General features: G+C 36.6%; 1 protein-coding gene across 3 annotated transcripts in view; it reads left to right on the top strand.

Moving 5' to 3' along the window:
- KCNH7 (potassium voltage-gated channel subfamily H member 7) overlaps window positions 1-26,990 on the top strand; it is a 212,126-nt gene that overhangs the window by 135,198 nt on the left and 49,938 nt on the right. For 2 of the 3 annotated variants that reach the window (XM_071747510.1, XM_071747512.1), the window contains 3 exons: window positions 3,300-3,728; window positions 6,939-6,959; window positions 10,574-10,788. In XM_071747510.1, coding sequence (XP_071603611.1) covers window positions 3,300-3,728; window positions 6,939-6,959; window positions 10,574-10,788 — 665 coding nt within the window. The remainder of the gene's footprint in view (window positions 1-3,299; window positions 3,729-6,938; window positions 6,960-10,573; window positions 10,789-26,990) is intronic. The other variant, XM_071747511.1, reaches the window with a different exon arrangement.

Raw genomic sequence — 26,990 nt, forward strand, 5'->3', positions numbered from 1 at the left:
AATTAATTCTACCCCATGCACTGTATGCCAGGAACGTTTCCACTGACCTTTCTAGTCTATACTTGGACAGTGGGCCTAGAGCCATGGGTTTTGCCTCAGTATTATCACTGAGCTGAGCAAGTGTAATGTAATCTAGACAAAGTCTGAATGAGCTTCTTGATAGCTCTAGATGCACTACTGCAGGAGAGCTGAATGTCCAACACATCATGCAGCTCATTAACTGTAGAGTTAAGAATAAAAGTGCTCCCTCTCTAAAGAATATTCAAATTAAAAAGCAGGAAATAGGGATTTTAACTTTGAGACCATTTATTACAGTTTATATAAAAAAACCAAACTATTAATATTTCCATTGCATCTCCAAGAGTCTTAGAAGGAAGTAAAATTCTCAGAGTATTATTTCCAGCTGAACTGCAGTTAGACAGCTAAATCAGTAATGCAGTATAACATGGTCATATTAACTTGGTGAAGCAGAAAAGACCATCTGCACCACCATGAATATGACCATAATAGAGTGCCAGCAAAAAAAAAAATCCTTTAACAGTATCTATGCCAGAAAACCTTATGAATGGTGTTTCTAAGTTCAATGTAATTCATGAGAAAAATAATTATAGCATTTGTTTCATGTTTGATACAATAACTTTTCAAAATTTATTTATAAAAGGCTTTACAACTCAATTCTATGTGTATTTAAAAATAATGAAATTCATTTTATGTACTTCACTGATTTCAACTGCAAGGAATTTGTTCAAATACACTTTAGTAAGTTAGAAGAAATACACATGTTCCCATGGTGCATTCTGCTGAATATCACTGTGCAGACTGAAAACTGTCACCTCTAGCTGCTGTTTAAAACATGCATGGTTTTATGTAATAGACATTTCTGTTACTATACTGTTATGCATTAGAGTAATAGATTCAATATTAAATATTAGGAATTCAATAATCTTTTTCAGAAACTAACAAGGAAAAAGGAAGATTTATATTTCAAAGTAGGAAAAAGTGTGGAAATAGATGGCCAAATTTCTAAATAATGAGATACAAGTTATTTATTTACTACATTTTCAATTCCTTGGAAAAAGTTGACAAGTTGAAACAGTGAGGTCAGATTTTTTGCACATCACAAATTTTTTTTAGAATGTGATATGAGAACTACAGATATATCCTGTGATACTGAGTGGCTGAGTGATAAAACAGTAAATGAATTTTTTTACAGACACAATAATAGAGACTTTAATCTGTTACCAATCAAGAATGAAATCTCTCAGATGCTATGAAAGTATCTTAAATTAGCACAGGCTAGGAACTCATATGAGTTATAAGATCAAACCAAAAAGCTGTTGTACCTACTGCATTATCCTGGGAGTAGTTCAGGCCACTGCCAAAAATTATTACATTAGAAATGAAAAGGAACTGAGAAGAGGGAGAAGGATGATCACAGGTACACAATGCAGTTACACAAGCATTCTTCAGCTTAGAAAAGAGATATACAAGGACAAACACAACAAGTGTATGAAAAGCTATAAACATTCAGCCTATAAAGAGGGAGCAATTGTTAGCTATTTTTCATATAAAAAGAACTAGCACCCTCCCCAAGGCAACAGGTTTATAGCAGTCAAGAGGACATACCTTTCCACAAAGGTATGCTAGAATTATGGAACTGTTTCCTATGGGTTGCTTTGCAGATCAAAGTACAAACATGTTTTAAAAGCACTGACAGAGTCATGGAAGAATATACACCATTCAGCTTGTAGTTGAACACAATTTCTGGGTCACAGATCTTCTGAACTGCAGATAGCCAGAAACTGAGTAAATTTACTGGGAAAAATACACCATGTAGTAGCACTTAAAATCTTTCTCCATATCATCCACTTTTGGAAAATATCCAAGGTCCAACACTGTACTAGATGGACTGGTGTTGGCTTTGGGAAGAGCAAAGGACTTTTCACTTTCATTTATTTAGAATCCTAAAGAAATTAAATACTAAATAGATAGGACATTAATTTTAAATATTAAATGATTAAGCTGTGCTATCAGTTGCTCTGCACTTACTGTTCAGCATGGGTATCAATAAAAGTCTATTTCAAAACATTTCAGTATGGGATGATAAATTTCAGTGCTAAATATTGATGAATGTTAGCTAGTTACAACCGCTGGCACTTAAAACTGACTGAAAATAATGAAATCTTATCCCAAACAGCATTTCCTCTACCAGTAAAAGGGAATAAAAGAAATTCTGAGAGCTCCAAGAAATCATTTTTCTATTAATTCACTGTGGAAAGCACTGATGTAGCAAAGTCAGACTGTTTAGGTAATAGCATCTAATGATTTAAGTGATTTCAATTATTTTAGTTTGTTTTTTTTTATATCATTTCTTTTTCTGAACTGTTTACTATGTTTTATGCACATCAGGAGTCCCTGTGCCTCCATCTGTGAGTTGTTCTGTTCTTCCCCCGTATTTTTTTATTTTTCATTATTATTGTGCCATATTTTATACTTCCTCTCAGTATTACTTACTCTTGCACAGTTGTTAGTTTTCCACATACTCAGATTAGCCTATTCTGCCATTCATATACGTTCACATGCAAAGCCCAGGTAAGCCAACACCTATGCAAATATACAACAGATAATTGCATTGTATAGATGCAGCCAAGGCTTGAGAGTTGCTGTTGCTGTTTTTTCTTCCTGCGTGTCCTTTTTTTTTCATTTTAAACTTGTTCAAAATAGGTGTTTCATCTAATGGTAAGATGTCAGTATTGGAAAGGATTGCAGCAAAACTGACACACACCTGTACTAATCCTTCAGGACTGAAAAATAAGTTATCTTCCCGCTTCATTTGTAGGTAATAAATCAATAAAACAGCAGTATGCTTTTAATCACAGAGGTCCACTAATCACAGAATCCAAAACTACCTATTTCAGGATAACAGCTACCAAGCAAAATAGTTTGACGTGTTCTAATATATAGATGCATAGATTTTTTAATTTAGAAGGGACTATCAGAACAGAAAACCTTAAATCTTTTAAAACAGAATGCTGCTATCCCTATTCTGAGCTAACCGAAGTATCCCTATCTTGAAGCTAACTGAAGTATGAAATCCTTTAACACCATGACTGCAACAAACTTACAGATATATAATATTTCCATATTTACACATTCCATTCTAAGTATTGCAGTTTATCACCAATAGTTCCAACTATAGCAATTATAGCAATCATTATGCGCTCGGTATGTGGAAAAAGATTTTCATGATGTGAAATTAACTCTTAATATTTTCTTCTTTTGTATGTTTTTACATGTAGGCAGACTTTTTGGGTTCCGGTTACCTGGACTGAGGCTTTTAACATACAGAAAGCAGTCCTTACCACAGGAAGACCCTGATGCAGTGATAATCGACTCATCTAAGCACAGCGATGACTCAGTGGCTATGAAGCACTTTAAATCACCTACAAAAGAAAGCTGCAGTCCTTCAGAAGTGGATGATACAAAAGCACTGATCCAACCCAGTCAATGTTCACCTTTGGTTAATATATCAGGACCTCTCGACCATTCATCACCTAAGCAGCAATGGGACAGACTTTACGCTGACATGGTACAGACAAGCAACCCACTAACCCATTCCAGATCAAAGGAAAGCATCTGTAGTATACGGAGAGCATCTTCAGTGCATGACATTGAAGGCTTTAGTGTTCATCCCAAGAACATTTTTAGGGACCGCCATGCAAGCGAAGGTATGGTAGAAAGTCAATCAGTATTCTGTGATGTACTAAGAGAGTAATTATTGCAGTTTTTCATGGCAATTACAATCTTTTTAAGCATAACTTAATATAATCAGCTGTATATATTCAAAAGCATGGTAAAAATATTAGCGGCCCAAATGATCCAGGTTTATTTACACTAAATACTGCTTTTCATCTGAATTAGGCCAATGAAATGGAGTGTCTTTTAGATACCATTTACCTTCTGGGTAAGATATAGAAAAATTAGGTCTAAAACTAATATTGATATTTGGAGGGGGAAAAAAACCAACAAGTGATCAGGTTTAAAATTGCACACACTGGTCTGTGCCATACCCACATATATTAAATTGTTACTCTTCCTATATTAAACATAACAGGTAAAAGCTTTATTTCTCCTTTTTTTTTCTTTCGTATTCCGATATTTTTCAGTCCAAACGAACATGAAAATTCAATTAAATCCATCTTAATCCATACCATATGGCTATATTTGATGTTCACATTTCAGACAAGATTTCAAGATTAGGATGTGGAGGAAAAAATCACCAAGGCTGAGCCTTGGCATGTCCTTTGGACTGTCGCACAAACTTCACTTTGGTTTCAACTTCCCCAAATACTTAAATTAACCTTTCAAATAAAATACATCTAAAGATACTTATTTTATCCATTTCTATCTTCAGAACTTATTTTCAATAATGCACTTCCTAACTGGTTATCCCTCATATAGTTATATGATGACAGTGTGTAAAAATAAGTTTCTTTAGTTTATCTGGTACTAAGCTCATGCTTTAATATCTCCTGCGAGGAGGAGCAAAAATGGATGGCTCCATTTCACAGAACATTTTTCAAGTGTTTAATAAGGAAAATAAATTTTACTATCAGGAGTCAATAATCCATTCCTATGTCCTCTCATGTGACGTGTCTGAAGTGTAAACAGACAAAACACTGCCATTCTGATTTCACTCTGCATAAGCTACAAAATAGTACATAATCTGGCCAAGTTTAGGTCATACATACACATTATAAAAAAAAGTACAGCAGAAAAGAGGATGGCTCTCAGAATTAGATTAAAATTAGTAACCATCCTTGATACCATCTGCTTCCAAACATTAGAATTTGGCACCTTATGCTTAAAAGATGTTTAAATTAGGCAGCAAGTCCTGCTTGCCTTACTCAACAGTGAGCCATAAAACCCTATTATTGCTATAAATCCATGCAAGTTAGGCAATCAGGATTCAGCCTAAATAATCTGTAGACTTGCAGATTTCAACTAGAAGCTGTAGATACTGTAATGGAGAATGTAAAACCCTAAGTATGGTATAATAAGTGAAAGTAAAATATTTACATAATTTTATATAATTTATAAATTATAATAATATTTTATACAATTTATAATATATATAGTATTTATATTACTCAAGGAAGCATAAGTTTTAGTATATTTCCTTTTTTTACCCTAATAATTCCAAATATTCCTCAATGCACTGAGAACTATTACTCTACCTGAAAATAAAATTCAGGATTCAAATATAATTTTTTCCCACCTGTTTTCCCGTTCAAATAATATTGATTAAGTCACCATAACAGAATTCTGACATAAGACAATAGCATTATATAGTTCAGTACGAGCCTCAGTAATTCACCCACAGCAATTTTTTTTGTGATATCACTTGAGAATATAAATGACTTTATGTGTTAAATTAATTTATGTAGTCAAGTTACCTATCACTTTAAAATTTTCATGGTTGTGGCCATATATGCTAAAAGGTATTAAAGTAAAGACGTCAATTTAAGATTGTAAATTTATTTAAGTGTAGTCAATTGATTTCCATGCTAAATTTGCCTACTTGACTGCAAAAGCTGTAGAATAAGAAATGGGCCTTCTACCTGGCCCCCAAACTCCAGCCACACCCTTCTCACCTGGAATATCACGAATCAGATTTTGCAGGCAGGTACAGGGTCACAGGAACTTTTCAGGGACTTCATTGTCTTCAGAAAGCGACCTCAGTAACATAGATGCAGTCTTTTGAAAAAACAGTAGGCTTTTGAGACTGAGCAGAAAGGCATTAGGCTGAGAGGAGCTTAACAGCCTTCCACATCCATGGTCCAGAGGGCCCAGTTCAATGTCCCATGTTCTCTAGTGCTCAGGAAGCTGAGGAAAAGCCAGAGAGCAGGTGTGACACTACACCACAGACAGGGCACAGCGTCACCTGAAATTCCCCTCACAGGAGGCCACAGCCTTTATGCAGCAGGGAGGGCCTGAATCAGTCCCTCTGCAAGGCCAGGGCTGCCCCAGGGGCAGGAGAGGGCTCAGCCATGGGCTGTCAGCAGGAGCCAGCTACAGGGGAACATCAGCATGAGCCCATGGACCTCTGAAAACTGCCAAGCCGGTACCAGGGGTGGGCAGCACCTCCTCTGCCTGGCCCAGTTCTGCCCTCCCGCCAATGGGGCCCTCACCCCAAGCTGCAGCAGCAGGGCAGGGAGCATGTCACAAAGGGAGGGTGGCCTGAGGGGTATGTTATACGGCCATGACGAGAGGGCTTATCTATCCACCTGTGTAGCTACTTAATAGTAACAATAACAATAATAATGTACCTTGAGAGGTTTGTTCCCATCAGAGGATTGAGGGCTGGGTGTACCTCTGAGGACAAGGAGCTTTGCCATTGTTACCTTGCAGAAAGGCTCCTAAGAGCTGCAGAAAGCTGTATAGTGGATCTTTCTCCTCAGCGTTGCTCCAATACTTGCTGAGAAAGGTGCTGCTTGGATTGCTGCCCTGCTGAAAACTTTTCTGCCGGGGGTCTGTGGAGGGCCCCAGCTGCCCAACAGCCTGCTCCAGGGCCCACAGCTGGGATGCCTCAGCCTCAATTGCATGTGACTAATTAGCACTTTGTGGGTTAACTCTTTTGACCTCCAATGCAGTGCAAAAACCTGTGGAGAAACAATTTTGTCATGTTTCTGTTAAGGCAAGGGAGCTGAGCCAGGCCTACTACCTGCTGATCTACTCCAGTTTTACAGATTATCTCTCAGTTGTCAAAGTGACTTCATCTCAACTAAAAATCAATGTAATATAATGAAGGAGGTGCAAAGATACTTCTGTTCAAGCCACATATCTATTTTGAAGCAATATTTTCTGCTTTTTCTGATGTAGATTTTAGTTGTCTTTTTTCTCTCTCTTTTTCTTCACTTTATTATGCTGAAATCCAGACAATGGTCGCAATGTGACAGGTAAAGTATACACCTAGACTGTACCTTCCAGTGTTTCACCTAGACTGTACCTTCCAGTGTCTCAAACAGCCACACTTTTTGGCATGTTATTTTGCCTGCTATATGAAATGTTCAAATGCAATATTCTCATGCTGGCCTCTCTAGCACCAGGTGCACTACTGAAATTGTATTTGTAAAACACAGTTATTCCCTTAACTGTTGTCTCAAAGCACTAACTACTAATGCCTGGAAAAAGTGAAGGCATAATTAAACAGTATTTTCAATTGATTATCTGTTAATTCAAAAGAGGAAGGGAGGGAGATAGAATATATCATAGGTATTTAACTCAGAACTGTTGTCCTTTAGCAGGCAAAACTTCTGTTGAGGATATCAGGAGTTCTACCTGTGAAAGTATGTATGGTCAGGCCAGGCCACTAACAAATTTGCTGTTATGAGAAGCTTAGTTTTCAACTATCTATCTCAAAAATAAAATAATTGGGAATTGGGAGTCTTGTGGAAGTATCTTCACTTATTCCTCTTTTGTCTCCTTAAAACTAGTTTCACGTTCCTGGATGGCAGGGGGTATGGTTTCAAGCTTCCTGTAGTCTTAAAATGTGCATGCATGAACTTCATTGCCAGTTTCATATTTAAATCATTTTTAGTGCAGTTACAAAGTTGTTTCTATTCACCAGCACTGAGCTGCATCTTTTAGGAGCAATTTGAACATGTCCTAAGTTACTTCCTCCCTTTCTTGAAACCAATTACTTAAGTGTTCATTTTAATTGCAAATATTTGTATCTATGTCTGAAAACTGGTTTCTGACATCATGCATGATGCAAAAAGTGTGTGTATCTGGTAAAGTTTTCTCCCTAAACTGCATGCAGTGCATGTGCTAGGTTCTGTAAAGCAATTTGTGGACTACCAAAACATTGCATTTGCTTCATTGTATGTTGGCAAAACTGCAGAAAAAAATGCAGTCTGTTCAGTAAAACAACTTTTATAAATATATATAATTGCAGATGAAAGATGATGTATTGACAGCTCAGGAGAGTGAAATAATTTCTTAGTGTATTGTGTGAGCAGGGACAATGGAATCCTACTACAACAACAGGGAACTCAAACTTAAGCTTAAAGTATCTCCTTTGTAGAGTAGGCAGAAGCAAGTCATTCTCCCTGTTTATTCAATTCTTGGCCACTCTGCTGAAACTGCCAGTTGGGGTGCCAATTAATATCTATTGTGCCTGTGATTTATTTTGGCCCTTCCTCCTGAGTATAGCAAAGGTCCATTAGCTGTCATTTAAGGTAGTAATGTCCTTCAATTAGTTACCATTATTAATGATGTACATATATACTTTCCACCACTTTCTAAAGTAAAAGAAGGTGGATAGAAAAAGCAAGGGTTTATTCTCAAGTGCAATGATTTAAATCTAGTATTACATGTTAGGTCATGAATCTAGATAGTAAAGGAGAAAGTAATTCCCTTTTGGACAGAAGCAGTAAAAGATTTAAATACCAGAAAGAATTTCAATGACATTTAGGCATCCATAAAGTTACTTTAAAAAAAAATAAGATTATCTACTACGTAATGATGGATTTGCCTAGCTTCCTTGGTTTCCTCTTCCTTTGGTTTCCTTACAGATCAGGAATACTGTTCATCTGACAAATGGCCTCAACTTGATATCCCACTCATGTCTAAGCCTACCCAGTATTCAAAAACTATTAATTGCTAATATTATGTAGGGAAGTAGAGCTGAAAAACTGCAGTCTGACCATACATACATAGCACACACCAGCCAGATTAGCCACTTCACTGCTTCGTGAGGAGATAGTGAGCCCTATTTTATTTTGATATCTACTTTTTCAATAGACTCATGTAGATTGTAGGAAACAGATATTCAGGTCCTACTTGGGTTTTCAAGCACAGTGGTCCAATTCTTTGGCAGTTTCCTCAGTACCAGGCTTTTTAGCATTCCTCGTGGGAGAAAGATGTTTTCTTCTTTTTCCCAGTCAAACACAAAATGGTTTTCTTCTTTTTCCCAGTTCCACACAAACAGGGTTTGTGAAAAATCTGTACTAGGTTTTATGGAGAAAAGGGACTAATTTTGTAGTGTAAGAACTAGAGCACTCACCCACAAATTTATGTTTATCTTACATCAAATGATCATTGGAAAAATAGATAAAGTCTTGAGTGCTCAGCCATGGGATTGGTCCCTCCCATGGAGCACCCTGTTAGCATTATGCTAACTTCATGCCAGAGCACTGTGCACTCCCTTGTCATCTTGAATTCCTTTCTGCACAGTGGCACAATCTGAAGTGGAATAGTAGAGGTTATCTGTCTCAGGCCCAGATTGATGTAGAATTTGCATAAATTTAGGAGTTAGAAATCATGTTTATAAATCCTTTCAAGCTGGTTCTTCAGCAAGCATTCTAAGCCAGGCCTGTGGTTAAAGCAGTCCTCATTTAAATTAAAATAAAAAAGATAAACAAAAAAAAAAAAAACAAACTAGACAAATAAAACAAAACAAAACAAACAAACAAACAAAAATCCAGAAGACAAAACATAACATTGCTGCCCTGAATAGGATACAGTAGAGGCACTCATGTGGATCTTCAATCCTGCTATTGAGATACATTGTTACTGACTGACAGACCTGGATTTTTCTTAAATCTGTAACTGGATCTGTCTCTCTGTCTAAATGTCTTTGTAGTTCTTTTTTTTCCAAAATTATTCTTATAAGGAAATTTTTCTTACTATGAATATTTTTGCCACCTGGACCCAGATGAGCTTCATGATGAGAGTACAAAATAAGTATACTAATACAGTTATATTGCTTTCTTGAATACTGAAAAGAAAATTATAATGGAAAATTACATATATCATTAAGTATACAAGTGCCATAATTTTTATCTATCATGATACACTAAAGTAATATAAGTTGTTTAAGTTTATATTAAATATTCTATTAATATTCTACATATGTGTATCCCTATTTTTTTTTTCAATATTTTGTTGGTAATGACAATTGAAGACATAAATTTTGAGAGTTTGGGATACTTCAGAATTAAAGAATTTTAGGACAGGGTTAGGTTAATTTTTCCATTCATTAAATACAGAGTTACTTGATGAGTCAAAAGCTGTAGAGGAGGGGTCTACTCAACCTTCTGGCTTACCAAAAGGTGTTTTTGAATGAACCATCATGGAAGCATGAGCAACAGTACATGTAAATGTGACAATGTAGCCTTTTTCTGAGTCCACAGTCATGTAATTGTGTGTCTTGTATCTACTTCTATAAACAAATTACAATGTAGTCTTTACATTCAGACAGAATTATAATGGAATTACCAGCATAACAGTAACATGAAAATAGGTTGTGAAGGTTGCATTATGTATTTTGCGATCCGTTTATTTTATGAAAAATATTGGGGGTAATAGGTAAAAGAAATTTCATATTTACATCCAATACTAAATTTTATTCTCATCTGCAAAGAGTTATTTTTACAATGTAGATAATTTTTAATTTTAAGAAGCAGTATAGTGAAAAATAAATTTTAGCTACACTTTTAACATACCTCACTTACCCATAACTTGTTTCTCTGCATTTATCAAATACTAAATGTGTGTTCTGATTTTTCAGGGCCTTTTAATCATATCAAGTCAAGTCTGTTGGGATCCACATCGGATTCAAACCTCAACAAATACAGTACAATAAACAAAATTCCTCAGCTCACACTGAACTTTTCAGATATCAAAAGTGAAAAAAAATCTTCATCTCCTCCTTCTTCGGAGAAAGCAATTATTGCACCTAAGGTGAAAGACCGAACGCACAATGTAACAGAGAAGGTTACCCAGGTAAGGTAATGCCCATTAGTTCAGTTTGTTTCCAGTTTTGTGGAGCCAATTATCAGTGTATTTAATGGACTGTTGCTCTTTCAATGCATTATTTGGATATCTCTCTAGAAAATTTGAAGGGTGCTAGCCATTACTTTCTTTAACTCCAATTCAGTTGCAGATAAGGTATTTTACAACATTAGATAGTACTGCTAACAAACAGAACTTCTTAGTTCTGTTTTTTAATGCAAAAAAAGCTGTAGTATGCACCACGTGCCCCAAATAAGTCCAGTCTGTCAGTCATTCTTTTTTCTTTTTGTCAGCTTTATGGATTGTTGATTAGTTCAAGGTAAATAATGAAAACAAATGCTAGGTGATTATGCTACTGGTGTAGTTATCATAGTTACATCCTGGAATTTTTGTTCAAGTTCTCTGGCTTTTCGTAAAGCTCTTTTCTGTGGCTATCTTTTCCATATGTGAACATTTAAAAAGATGTGAAAATGAAAATCAGATAATCTTTGATGGTCTGTATGCTGTATTTTGTAATCTTGGGAATGAGGCATACAACTGAAACAATACTGAAAATAATTCAAGATATATGCTATCTCCACTCCAAGACAGACATAGTGCCCTTTGAAGGCAGCAGAAGTTTTCAGTATCAATATTACATTAGTGTTGTGATGTCATATGGAGATTAGTGAGGACATGCTACCAGTATGCAACACACAAAAGAAAAATATTAAGACATGACAGTGTCCCAAATAAGTTTTATAGTTTTAGTAAGCAGAGGGTCCACCCTTAAATGCCCATCCACTGATAGACTGAAGGAGGTTAGAAGTGCTTTGTATCAGAAGGCAGATAGAGATTCCATATGGATATTGCCAAGAGGAGCTTTTGCCTTAATGCTGACCTGCCTTCCATAGACCAGACTGCAACTTCTCTACACTAGTACTGTTCCATATATTCATCATGCTCATACTCCCTTTGATGGATATAAAAAGGAATGTACTCTACACCCTTCTAGAGCAACAGAGATAAAATTTCTATCAGTTCAATCTTGAGATCAGTTACTGCCTAAAAAAGTAATTGGATTTTTATCTTTCATATATTCTGTCTTTGATAGCTAACTTAAATCTGCAACTACTGTACTTTCTTCCCTGGTCAGTTGTGAAAGGTTTAATCTCTTCTGGATCCATTTTGATATTTTTTAAAATTATTCATATTCTTTTCACAGATATTATGGCAACAAGTCAAGTTATATTAAAAAGTCTGATTTTTATAAATTATATAAGCCTATGTAAAGCTTGATTGCCTTTTAGAAATTCTGACTGCCTAATTAGTAACAGTGAGAGTTTTCAGTGTACCAATGCCACTGTTATGGATTTAAAAAAAAAAAAATAATTAAAATAAATCTATGTTTATTTTCCAGACAACTTAGATATTATGAAAAGATCCAATAGAAATGGCCTGGATAAGCTAAACCCTCCAGGAACATTACTACCAGCTAAATTCAAAATTAAATTTGAAATGCTCGATAAAAGCTTTACACTTCACAAAATAATTCCAATTTAATTTGGCAACAGTTTCTGTCCTTTTGTAGAACTGTCTCAACCAATCTGCAGAGTAATACTTGTGCAGAAAACTTTGATAAGTGAATATAACAGCAGAGAAGAAAACAGCTGTGGGGAATCCTTTGCCATTATGATCAATGGTGTATTAATAATGGTTTTAGATGCTGCTGCATCTGTAACTCCAGAATTAGGTACAGAAAGAAAGTCATTGGAGGTATAACAAAATGTAGGTCTACGGAATTAAGTAGTCAGCCATCTAGTTAGCCAGGTATTCATTAAGTAGATTAGAAAAAGAAAACAACTAGACAGTAGACATAGACAATAGATATTTAGAAGATGAAAGGGGCTGCTTTTTGTCGTGTTTGTGTTTCTAGTTCCCAGTAGTTTCTGTTTTATAGGAGTTTGCACCTCAAAGGATCCACTGCATGTCTTCCTCTTTAAAATTTAGATCACTTTTTAAGATTTCTCATAGAACCACAGATCAATTTTGTATCTGCAGAAAAAGAGGGTGTGAAAAAGGGGGTTTGGAAGGTTTGAGTACAGTGTCAAGAAACATTAGATAATTAGAATATGTTCGTGCTGGCACAGTCCTCTGATATATACATCTGAGAAACAGAATCCAAAATGTACAGAGGGCAATATGACCCGTTTAATCTATGTGACAATATCAGTAAAGGAGCAAATGAGTATAAAATGGCCATGACAAGTTAAAAGGTCACCCTTAATCGAAGAAATTATATTCTGAAATAGTCTTATAACAAAAGAAGTTAGGGCAGGAATTTCAGTTGTCTTTAGAGAGAGCCTGAGAAATGCTGTAAAAGGATAAATAACATGATAAGTTTTTCTGGCATTGCAGTACTTTGTGACCTGGAAGACCCCTTCCAGTCACATATTCCATGAGTCAAACACCCATCCATCACTCTTTTTGTACCTTGCACTGTGTATCTCTCTCCTTTCCTATTCTCAGCTTTGCTGAGAAATTTGTTTCTGCTGCTATCACCTGACATTTTCACTACTGTGGCTCCTCTTACAGTGCAGCTTAAAATACTGAGAAATGAATTCCAATATGCACCACACTAGATTATCTGTGAGCCTCACAGTTGCATCACTGCACACTGGATTCTCTCTCATGCATCAATAACATCAAACCGAGTACCAGCATCACAGGATGAAAGAACAAATTATTCTTTCTAATCATGCCCACAAGCTGGAGAAATAATTTAAGTAGTGAAGACAGTGAAAAAGGAGGAGATGGCACATCACTACCTTCACAAGGTAGCAGAAGAATATTAATAAAATAAATAAAAGAACCATGACCATTGTGTTGAGAGCAAGTGGTACACTTTCAGAGAGCATTTAAAGAGGAGTGAAATGTTTTAGCAATAAGATTTTAGTGGAATAAATTAGGACCAGATGGGAGGATAAAATTTAGAAAATAATTTCAGATGGAACAGATGTTGTGGGACAGTGGTTCATACTTTGAGTGAAAAATACTAACTTTGAAATGCAAATAGAGATAACAAGATTTCATTACAGAATTTAATCAATAAATAAACAAACAAACAAAAATTCTCATCACCTTATCTTTGAAATAATATAAATAAATTAATCTCTTCAAAAAGTAGTAGGTTATAAATTTTACTGCAAAGACACATAAAATTTTACCTTACTACTTACCACAAGTGTTCAGGACATTATGTACAGATTAATATTTCTATATGATACAGCTTGCAGGCAAGTGCAGTACATTTGATCAAGCAGAATAAGTAGATACTCCAATCTCTTAGATTGTCCTCTAGGTCTATGTTGACCAAAACTTCTTGTGTAGTGCAGAGTAGTGTATCATCTACTGTGTGCCTCTTTCTGCATAATGTTCACTATCATGAGGAGGAATGTCCAGAAGTAACTTTCAGACAGCCCCTCTCAAAAAGCTGGCACATTCATATCCCAGTGATTTGTCACTAAAATTAAATTTACATTTCCATTCCACTTTACTAGAAGGGTTTTGGTTTGGTTTGGTTTTTTAATGTTTCATATTATAATTTCTAGATGTGCTGAGCTAGACTCTCTACATGAAAAGCCTCAACTTTTTTCATTATTAATGTTTTTGACAATCTGTTCAGGGGAACATTATAATTTCTGCACTTTTTTTGCACAGACAGGTTCAGTTGGGGTACTGAAACTCATTATTAGATAGAGATACAAGTCTTCCCAGAGGCACAAAAGGTACTCATTTATTAAAGAAAGAACTGTGGCAAAAATTTTACAACTGCCTCTTAACATTTTTGATGAATTCATAAAGGATACGTCTGTCTTAAATTTACAGAATGCAGAGGCTCAATAGTATGTGATTTTATCCTTTGTTTATATACTGATTTATTTTAATTCTTCTTATACATCCAGTTCCCATTGATGTATGGCTTCAAAGTTGTGAACTCTTTTATGAACAGACCTAGAGAAGCATAAAGACAAGAATAGTCAGTACCTATGGTGATTTTCAAGGAAAACAGAGTATTCCTGAATGCTGATAGGTTAACACCGGCAACAAACAATGGCTGGCCCAGTTTCTAAGTTCATAATTACCAATCTCTTCATTGAATTCTGTAAGAAAAACTGTTTAGTGGCCCCTGATCATTAATGTTCAGAGATTTGATCCCCTTGAAATTCATCACTCTGTTGAAAAAAAAACATTTGGCTGAAAGAGCAAATATGTATTTGTTGTTTACAATTTGTCTCAAGAACTGACAAATGAGAAGCTAAAATTCTTTTGTGATCTTTAAACTTTTTGTAAATAATACTTTTCAAGAGTTTCATCATCCACCCACCTGTAGGAAATATGGATATACTCAAAGTGTTTATATGGCTGATCAAATGATAAATACATACCTTGAAGGGCTACACAGTTGACTGGATGATTTGCAGACATGCTGAACCCCAGCAGCTCTTCTCAAAATGGAGCTGTCAGTGAAGGGGTGGGTAGGATGTCATGTATGAAGTGATAGACTGCACGTTTTTGCAATCTGGCCAGGCTCTATTCTGTCAACCCCAAAAGATTAAGAAATAAGTAACAATATCTCCCAAGGCCAGTCTCAGCTGTTGATATAAAAAGAACTATTATATGATCATGAAATGACCTTCAGATTTTCAGGCTAAAACAAGCCTAGCAGCATCCAGGACATAAAGGGGCAATATAAGACCTAAAAATAAACCAAATTATTGAGCTATAAATTTTCAGCAGTCTGATTCAGCTGACACATTGTGCTGTTTACATGATACAATAACTTACATACAAACAACATTTCAAGGCTGTTCTTTTTGGAACACAAGCTGATATAAAGCAGAAAATTCTGAATTAAAGGGAAATGATTTTTATATGACTTCCAGTTACACAGTGAGGCATACAAATAATAATAAAATTGGAAGGTAAGCAGAGCCAGCATTCCCCAGTCACTGTATGGAAAGTCTGAATGATTGGTTTCTGCTGGTGAGAATCTTCTTTTTTCTTGTTTGCTATTTCTGTTCTCAATGATCAACAGACATAGTTAATACAGGACTTATTCTCTCTGTTTACAATCACACAGCACAGTCATGCAATACAATTTCATATTTTGCTGTTATTATACAATTGGCTTTCATCATTACTATAGATGTAGTTATAGAAATTATAGAAATATGTTAATTTCATTATCAATTAGAAGGTGTGACACACTTGTGTGTGAAAAGAAGAAATATAAAGATCATGGTGATGGCAAAACCAATAAAAATCTCTCAGTCTCAGGTAGTCATTTCATTTTAGGATAAGAGTAAATGGGTTCAAGTTGCTCCATGGGAGCTTAGGAAACATTTCTTCACTGGAGGAGTGGTGAAGCATTGAAACAGGTTGCCCAGGGAGGTGGTAAAGTCACTGTCCCTGAGGTTCTCCAAAAAAGAGGTAGATGTGGTGCTTCAGGAGATGATTTAGTGTCTACAGTGGTGCATGACTGACAGCTGGACTTGATAATCTGAAAGGCCCTTTCCAACCTTGATGATTCAATGATTCTGTGATTTATACCTGTGCAAAGGTGTCACCAGACCTGGAGAGCAGTAGGTCTTTTGCACCGGAGCAAGTATCTGTTCAGAGTGCATGTAAGCAGAAAATAAAGCCCACTGGTTTGATCCATTCAGAAGAAAATGTAACATCTTGATTGGAATGAATTGCTATTGCATCAAATGCTAAAATGGCCAATATAGTTACAGATGCACAGCAGCTGTGAAGGATAAAGTATTCCTCGGCTGTGACTGTTTCCAGTAGAGCCTCTTTTCTTTGTGACAGCTGAATAGGGTAAGGCATCTGAACTGCTGCAGTGTTTTGAGAAGATTTCACAACATATGGTAGAAATGGAGCATTCAGAAAGCCCAGATGCTTTGAAGCATGCAACCTGGATGCATCTTTAAATAGTCCATGCCCTTCCCTAAGATCTACTGCTCTTGGAAAGGGATTGCCTGATTTTGCTGAGTTGGGAAGAAGTAGACAGTATCTTTTATGAATTACCATTTCAAGTAACCAGTGTTTTGTGGCATCTCTTTTTCATTGCTGCCCTGAACTCAGTGATCTGTTCTGTGAGGATAACATGGAATGGAACATATTAATTTTTTAATACTAGATCTTTTAAAAAAAATTTACCATCTTGATGATAATACATGGGGAACAATAGGCAGACACAGACTTTCAGACCACATTGTAGTTCATTCTGAAAATAATGAATTTTATTATTTTGAGAGTGTAAGAACAAATGCCCTATAAAATAAAAATTATCAAAATCAAGGTGGAGGCAAAACACAGGCAAACCTTATTTCTCTAGACTAGATCTCTAAACCCCCAAACTCCCACTTCATGTTGGATTGACCTTGGAATTTTCTAAACATGGTAGATTACTGAGTTAAAACCAAGTTTTAACACCCATCAGGACTTTGCCACCAGGAGTTGCAAAAAGTCAAGCCCCTGCTTAGCATCTGTCAAGCCCCACTGAGATCCAGAGAACTGGTAGAATCCTCCAATCCACTTGGCAGGCACAGCCTGAAATAATACTTTTCACACATGCAGTTAGAGCTGCGCTAAAAAACACCCATGAAAGGAGCCACGGTCTCTTTTATGTAACCTCAGAACCATACAAAAATGTAATGTGGAAGAGACCTCTAGAGGCCGTTTATCCCAAACTCCTACTCAAAACAACATAACTTCAAAGTTAGATCAGAGTCTGGTGGTTACCATGTTAACTCAGGAAACAGTTTCTATGTTTAGGTCAGCAGGAGCATATATTTTCCCTGAGAAAATCACCCAGCAATAGACAGCAGTAGCTGTTGGTGTGAGGAAAGAGAAGGAAGAGGGCAGAAAGCTGTGGATCTCATGAGCTGCAAGGAGCTGGTGTTTACAAGGAAAGTTGCTCCTGTCACTAACATTTAGAGTATTCAGTTAGAAGGAGGGAGTCCTGGGTCGTAGCCCCAGAGTATGTTGCCTGTTCCTTATCTTACATAAATGACCATCTGCAAAAAAATCCACAGAAATAACCCCAGGCACAAAGGCCTCAGCCCCAGAACTCCCTCCCCCCATCCTTAGTGCCCTTACCCTCACACAGTCTGAATTCTGAACTTGATTGTAGTGCCAGACACTTCACGTGTATGCACTGTAGTACCACTGTTGGATGTAGCCACAAAATACCATAAACTGGGGAGGCAATGTTTAGCATTTACCTGAAACTACATACTCACCCCTATTAAGAATCCTTTTCATCAGACAAAAAAAAAAAAAATCAGGTCTATTCAGCTAACAATTAAGTTAGGACTTTACCTTTTAGTTTAACACTAGCTAATACACAAACTGAAAAACTGGTGGGCAGCTGGAAAGATTAACTTTTTCAAAGGAAACAATTAGGTTCCTGCATATTGCTAATGAGAGAAATTGATGAATAAACTAAATGTGAGAGCAAAAAGTTCCTGCAATTTTAAGTGAGCGAGGTGTTGGTACAATGTGGAATAATTATAAAGGAGTTATCTCTACTACTGATTAGAAGCCAGGTGGCCTTAAAAGTATGAAGGGGAAACTGCAGCAAGGCTGTTATTCTTTTGGCTTGGGCAGGGGTAGGAAAGAAGCACGTGGACTGGATTCTTTTGATTTATTGGCAGCTGAGAAAAATATTTTCAGGCTAGGGTTGGGGATTTTTTCAAAGGATTAGAAACACTAAACAAAAACAAAGACCATTAAGCCCAGTTAGAACAGTAGGTTGTGTGATGAATTCTCAAAATTAATAGGTGAAAGGAGAAGGTCATTCTTCTCATCTGTTATGTGTTAGAACTCAATTCATTCAGCTTGTAACTGGTAACAGGAACCGTAGAGAGAAGTGTGTACCCAGAATAGTTCTGAGTTAATGCTTTAAAATAAAAAATAAGAGGAAGAACATTTATTAAATTACACTGAAATATCAATAATATCAGAGTAAGGCAAAAATAGGAAAACAGCTGCATGAATTAAAAAGAAAAGGGTTATTGAATCCCAAGTTCTATGTCTTGAAATAGTGTGTTAATCACTGTGGTAACATGTAGCTGCAAAGCATTTACTAAGCTTTATGGGTGGTATAGGTGACACAGAGCATAAAAATAAATCAGAATAGCACAATAGAAAGTATTTAATGAAAGAGGCTTGTTCTGGCCATCTAGAGTGTAGACATGTACCATAATATTCAAGTCTATCTGAAATTAAGTACCTAAATTGCATGAATATTTAGTTGATATTTGTAGTACAAGAGAACTCTGTTTCTTCTTCCTGATATTGGGGTGGCCTTGAATTAGATTTGTCTCAGATAAGTCTCTTTTTCTTTGACAGCTGAATAAATCTTTAATGGTGGAATTGTCTTTAAGATAGTTTAGGTGTATTTTCAAGCATAAGTTTTTTATTCTAAAAATTGCCAATTTTACATTAAAGGAGCGTCTCTTTAAATATGAAAATTGCAGTAACTATTTACCATTTAATACTTTGGAAGCTTGTATGAGAGGGTATGTTCAGCTCCATACAGCCTATTCAGAATAGTACTAGTGCTAAATGAGAAACATGTACTATATGGGAAGAAAAGTTTGTCATTTCACAGCTTTGCAGTTTTTTTCTAATCAAAGCATCAATCTTCTTTGAAAATCTACCACTTTCTAAATGAATTCTATTAATTAGGAAGAATACAACTCTTTTTTAAAAAAAAGAACTGCTGTATGGTGTGTTCTTACAGCTGTACCAATGTTTTGTTCAGACAAGTTTAGCTTTACTGAGTTTGTAGGTGGGCTAAGAACGGAGATTATAGCTGAAGGAGAGTAACACATTTTGCTGCAGCCTGGTCTCTAATGCTGCTAGTTGCTGGGTTTGGAAAAGAGCAAGAAATTGGTGCCTTTTGCTCATGGTCATCCAGTAGAACGTGTTAGAGACCAGCTAATTTATTTTGATGGATTTTGTTAGGATACCATGTGGACAACAGCCTCCATTTAAGTTTTCAAACAGAGCTTATTGGATAGAACAGGGTAATAATTTCCAAATCTATTATGCTAGTTTCTCTCTTCTTTACACATACAATATCAAGCTAAGGAAACAGTATAGTGAATGACCCATTCTGCAGTTTACACAGTATAATAAATTAGTCAATATATATAGAAAGCAAAGAACATAAAGAACATTAAAGCTTACATTCAGGATTCTACACTAGACATTTTTTTCATTGGACTGAGCATTTAATACCTGCAATCATCTATGTGACCAAGCTATAGTACCAAAAGACTTCCTGTATCTCCCTGATTAAATCCACAAAATGAAAGAATGGAAGGTGCTGGTCTGTCTATAAGCTTCATTTAGCATAACACAGGCAAGGTCGAGCTTCTCAAGGAGTTATTTTTGGCTCACTAATGCTGTGCTATCACAACATTTTTGTTAGAATGCCAAAGCAGCTAGTGAACAATCATTGTAAAGGCCCTGTCATTGTGTCTTCTCACAATTCCCCAAAATCAAAATGTGTTTTTGCATCAGAAAAACAGAAAAATCTAGCTGATTCTAGCTACTGACTGATAAAACACAAGTTCATCTGCTCCAAGGTCACAACTCCACTCCTCTCTGCCTAACCAACATGAACTGAATGTTTAGCTCTAGAAATATGGATCATGCTTTTATAGGTTGGTTTTGCTAGTGAAATGTAATTTGTATCATCAAGAAATGTCATTTGTATCATTGTGTGTACATGTGTATAAAACCTGTTCCATCTCCCATTTAGAAATGGCTTTTTGCTTAGAATGACCAAATTTGGTAGAAGGTTGGGTAACACAAGAAACTTTCCTACAAGTGGTGGGAAGAGAGGAACCTAGGCAGATTGCTGGGGCTAAATAAACATCTCCTTTAAGTGAAACAGGTTACATATGTTCTACTATATGGCTACTACAGAGGAGGAAACAGGCAATTTGAAACAGATATTTTGAAGTAGGCTTGAGATGACAGACTTTCCATCTGAAAAGACTTGCAGCTTCAGCTGCAGCAAGTGCACACATTGCAGTGCAGGGGATAAAAGAGGAATTGTAGCACCAAAAAAACAGGCGTGCAGGCAGTTTCCTGAATATCCAGAAACAGTTCCACTGGTTATCCATTTCAGTTTGGTTGAGAATGCCACAAAGTCTGTCTTTGACTAGCTCTAAAAGGTTTTATTTAGTGGCAGATTGACTTCTGGAACAAAAATTATTCAAATATTTTCTGATAGGCTTTGAGTTGAGTTTTTTAGATTCAGCTATTGATAAGAGGAGTGCTGCTTCAATGCCTACATAAAATGAAACTTGGAGAATACATAGTCAAAAAGAAAAAAAAGAAAAAGAGAAAAAAATGTATCATGCTATTCCTCGGCCTGTAAACAAAGAAATATTGAGCTTATTGCTTAAATAAGAAAGGTTTAAAAAAAAAAAAACCACCAAAAAACAAAGAAATAAAAATTAAAACAATTAAAACAAAAACAAAAAACCAAAAAAACCCAGGATGGACAAGGGATTAGACCCAGCCAGCACGGGGTTAGGAAGGGCAGGTCCTGTCTGACCAACCTGATCTCCTTTTATGATCAGGTGTCGCGCCTGGTGGATGAGGGGAAGGCTGTGGATGTGGTCTACCTGGACTTCAGCAAGGCCTTTGACACCGTCCCTCACAGCATTCTCCTGACAAAGCTGTCAGCCCACAGCTTGGACAGGGGCACTCTGCACTGGGTCAGGAACTGGCTGGAGGGCCAGGCCCAGAGAGTGGTGGCGAATGGTGCTTCATCCAGTTGGTGGCCGGTCACTAGTGGTGTCCCCAGGGATCAGTGTTGGGCCCAGTTCTGTTTAATATCTTTATTAATTATTTAGATGAGGGGATTGAGTCCATCATCAGCAAATTTGCAGATGACACTAAGCTGGGGGGGAGTGTGGATCAGCTGGAAGGCAGGAGGGCCCTGCAGAGGGACCTGGACAGACTGGAGAGTTGGGCTGATTCCAACGGGATGAGGTTCAACAAGGCCAAGTGCTGGGTCCTGCACTTTGGCCACAACAACCCCATGGGGAGCTCCAGGCTGGGCACAGAGTGGCTGGAGAGCAGCCAGACAGAGAGGGACCTGGGAGTCTGGATTGACAGGAAGCTGAACATGAGCCAGCAGTGTGCCCAGGTGGCCAAGAAGTCCAATGGCATCCTGGCCTGTATCAGGAACAGCATGGCCAGCAGGTCCAAGGAAGTGATTCTGCCCCTGTGCTCTGGTGGGGCCACACCTCAACTGGACACCACTGTGTCCAGTTCTGGGTCCCTCAGTTCAGGAAGGAGATTGAGGTCCTGGAGCAGGTCCAAAGGAGGGCAACTAGGCTGGTGAAGGGACTCCAGCACAAGTCCTATGAGGTGAGGCCGAGGGAGCTGGGGCTGTTCAGCCTGAAGAGGAGGCTCAGGGGAGACCTCATCCCTCTCTACAACTCCCTGAAAGGAGGTTGGAGCCAGGTGGGGGTTGGTCTCTTTTCCCAGGCAACCCTCAGCAAGACAAGAGGGCACGGTCTCAAGTTGCGCCAGGGGAGGTTTAGGTTGGACATTAGAAAGAATTTCTTTACTGAGAGGGTGATCAGACATTGGAATGGGCTGCCCAGGGAGGTGGTGGATTCTTCGTCCCTGGATGTTTTTAAAAAGAGACTGGATGTGGCACTCAGTGCCATGGTCTGGTATCCACAGTGGTAGTGGATCAAGGGTTGGACTTGATGATCTCAGAGGTCCCTTCCAACCCAGATGATTCTGTGATTCTGTAAAGCATTTCATACAGACAAAAGAGTAAAACAGGAGGACAATTGTGAAGATTCCCCACCATTAATATTTCTTGGTTAAGAGGATGCTCTTTAGCAGCTGTCCTTTGAAAAACATGTAAAAATACCTTTTACGTGTAAAAATGTATTTTAATGCTGATGTGTATATAATGCTTGTTTGAAGGGCATACTAAAGAAAAAACACTTCGGTTTTCTTTCAGTACTGGTGTAGACTTATTAGTTGTTTATCTCCACATCAAGACAGTCATTGAGATGACTGAAATATGAATGACCATTATAGTCTTTTTGGGAATAGGTAATGGCTACCATCAGGGAGGAAATGATAATTTAATTTCCATTTCCTCATTAATAGTTGTGTAATATGAATTTGTAGGTCTTTTTAGATTCTGAGATCTTTCTAGGAGGTCAGTTCTGTAGGGGTCTCAGAGTAATGTTAATAGGGAAGAAAAGGGAGATTTCTTGCTAGTTATAGCTTGGTAGCTTCAGTAGAACTAATACACAGGAGAAAACAGTGCCAGGAGAGGTTACATCAAGAGAAAAGACTTCCAAAAATCTAATAACATTTCCAATGTAAAATCATATCCTCTTTTAAAGCTGAATTAATACTACTTCATTTTTTAACTGTGCTACCATTCATATCTAAGGCCTTTGGTCACATTAAAAAGGGTTAATTATTAGAGGCATATGGCTTTAATTTCTGCCTGCTTCACTTTTCTCATCTTTTTGTTTTCCCATTTTTTTCCTCTTCAATGCTGTTATTGTCTCTGTTAAGAAAGATTTGAAAATGGGTTCAAACCAACTTGCTAACGGAAGAGATTTTACTCAAAATCTAGGGGGGGTTAGGATAGTATTAACAGTATTCATCCTGCGTTATGAGCTGCGTAAGGGAGCAGATAGGAATAGTAACTTAGCTTTACTCAATATTAAGCAATGCTGCCTGCCTTGATATCCAAGTAATTTAGGAATATATTTATAGTATGAGCATTATTAAATGTTTATAAAATTCTCTTAACATGAATGGTGCTGTGCAAGCACTTGCCTGGTTAGTACAAGCTTTGCTTTAATTCACCTCTACAAGAAGCAGTAACGAAACAGTATTTAGTACTTCATATAAATACAGAATTTAACTATAGAGTACAAATGAGACACACTTTGTCATGAGACAGTATAGTATCTTTCTGAAAAGATAATGTATTAGACTGCACCAGCCAAACTTCCACATGTACCTTTTGCATAGATACACTCTATAGCCCTCTGCTTTTTAATTGAGTTTCCCCTCACCCCATATATCTGTTTTGCTGTCTGTAAACACTTTTTTTTTTTTCAATTTTTCCAGATGTGCATGATGAAAGGTCTTACCTAGATTGTGAACATGTTACATATTGCTTCTGTGAGTGTACATTAATCATGTACCTGCTGTCTATTGGGAAATAAGCAGCTCAAAAATATTGCGAATTCTTAGCAAAAGTACGAGAGGTCCATTTCTTTCTGTATCACTTTCTTACAGCATCTGATCCATGCAATCACAATATGATCACAGAATGAGTTCAGCACTTCTTGAAGGCATCAGGCATGTTTCCTGTGTGTTCTCCATGTTCATAATCTCACCTGCTTGAAGAGGCTTGGACCAACATATAATGACCCTAGCCAACACTTTCCCTCATGCAGTGGTTTGAAGTATTTCTTTAAAAATCCACAGTGGTATTCATATCAGATGGCTTGCCATTTTTTATTTCTGTTGTGATTTCTTAAATCACTATTATGCTTCTTTACTTTGTTTCTAATTCTTTACTTTTTCACTGTATGCATTTGCATTCTTTAATTTAGATTGAAAATGCCTCAGAATAAGACTTATGAATATACATGGGTACATAGCATCATGGGTCTCTCAGAGACTCTTGAAACTGTATAATTTGCATAATAGATAACAAAACTAAAGTGTTTTCATGTAGGAAATAAAAATAAACTTGCGAGTGCCTTCATTAAGTTTTAAATTCAAAATTAAAAGGAGAAGATGACAAATATTTGTGTGAGTTAATCTTAAAAATAAAAAGATTCAACTGAATTTAGATTAGTAAGAATGATAACCCATTGCTGTTGCATAACAGCTTCTATGAATGCTTTCCACTTATTATCCTTTGCAAGATACCTTCAGTTCAGTAGGTAAATGAAAGAGAAATCAGAGAGGTTAAATGTCAGGTTTATTTTCTTGAGGAGAAACACCACAAATATAGCTCCGTTCAAAGTGATAAAGGCTTGCTGAATATTTTTCCTTTTTTATAATTAATTGTCACTTGGTATATACACTTCATTTACCCCACTTAACAGAACAGCAGCCACTAATGCATTTTTATTTTTCTTAAATATCTTACCTTTCCATTTCAGTGAACTACTGTCTTTGAGAAACTAAAAGCCACCAAACAATTTGGAAAGATAAATCTGTCTAAAACTTTATATCACATATGTTACTTTATGAAAGCTACTTTGATCTCATTCCATATTTTTGGGAGTATCTCATTGCAGCTCTTCTCTAACAACTGCCACTTTGAACTTAAGACTTAGAAAGTGAATACATGAACCTAAAGAGAGCAAAACATGTTCACAAGCCTTGTCTATGTGAAACACCTGTAACAAGATTCTCAGAGTCAAAAACTGTCTTTGAATGAAGAGTCTTCTAACTTGCAGCATCACTGGTTTAGTAGTGAATGGGATAAACAGAAACACACAGGAGCTGAATTTTAGATCAGGGTTCTTTATGCAAAGGAAAGATACAAAACAATTTACTTAAGTTTGAAATTTTAAATTATTATAAATCAAATCATTATAAATCATTATAAATCAAATAAACTTTACCACCTAATACTGCTTGGAAAACACACCAGTTATAAGTACATCCCTGCTTTCACCAGCAAAACCAGTGTTAAGATGGCATTTTATCAAGGTTCAATACCACTAAAATTTTTCAAGAGAAAATCCATTTCCTCTAGTATGACTTCTGCTACTCAGCATCATAGTCTCTTTAGTAAGATGCAAGGAAGTTTTGTTTTCTTTTCATGTCATGTTACAAGGTCCAGAGACTCTGGACCAGAGACAGGCATCTCCTGCTTTGTGTGCCCAGGAAACCAGCATGAAGAACTTGGGTCTGTTTCTGCTATTTTCATTTTTATATTGCTCTTTCCTCATTTTGCCCTATTGGAGTTTTGGTTTTTACACCCTTCAGTTTTACCTGTTTCAGTTTCACCTAACTTAGTATAAGCCAAGCTAGTGATAAATGTTACCAAAATGAGAATAGGAACAAGATTTCGGAGGAATAAGTCCAATTTGCTCTGAAGTCACTCACACAAGCTGGTATTATCAAACAACTGCAAGAAACATGCAGAGTAAGCTATATCATTCTTGTCTAATCCATTTCCACTGTTTGAATATCCACCAAGAGAACACTGACATAAATTTTATAAATAAAGCTCCCTTGCCACATATACTCACACTGCCCTCAAACACAGAGAAAATAGTCTTGTCAACTCACCAGATGGGAGTCTGAAAGTATTAACAGTGCTTAAGAAACCGAGGAATGCCTATGCTTCAGCTTGCTGTCAGCTATTGTGCATAAAATGCATAAAAATGTTAGCACCATTAGTTAAGTGCAAGTCCTAGTTATAATATAAAAAATAGATGAACAGTCTGTACCATCATCTCAGCATGCTGCTTAATGGTTGTTTGAAGATCCAGTTTAATCTGATTATTAACCCTCATGTTCTCAAAGCATTTTCAGAATAGAACTTCACTGAGTAAGAAGTGCCACCTAGATTACTAAGGCTAGTATATAGGGTTTATAAAACACTTGCTGTTAGAAATTTAAACAGAAAAAGTGTGCTGACCCTTATAATCTTAGAAAACTATATTTGGGGAGCATGAAATTCCTCAGTCTTGAACAAGCTGAAATCTCAAATTCTCAAACTACATTCCACTTAAAAAAATGGTAATAAAACCAGATAATGTTGCTGAAAAGATATTTCTCCTTCCAGTTGCCATTTCATTTAAGTATAATTATCCATTTTAATTACTTTTGAAAGGTCTGATTTTCTCAACAGCATTGTTTTTAATTAGCAGGGGAACAAGGAATAAATAGAAGTAACTGGTGGAAAAAGGATATACGATTTCATGAATATGCCACTTGCTCAAATGGGTAGAAGCTGAAGGTTTTAACCATCTGATGTTTGTTCATTGGTCTGTGTAAAATGAAGTGGTGATCTTAGTCCCATAGGATTTGGAGAGCACTGGCAGCACAGAAGGCAATAATTAACATCATTGCTGACAATCTCTGTAACTATGCCAAGT

The sequence above is a fragment of the Heliangelus exortis genome, chromosome 6 (assembly GCF_036169615.1).
Source record: "Heliangelus exortis chromosome 6, bHelExo1.hap1, whole genome shotgun sequence".
Taxonomy (NCBI): Eukaryota; Metazoa; Chordata; class Aves; order Apodiformes; family Trochilidae; genus Heliangelus; species Heliangelus exortis.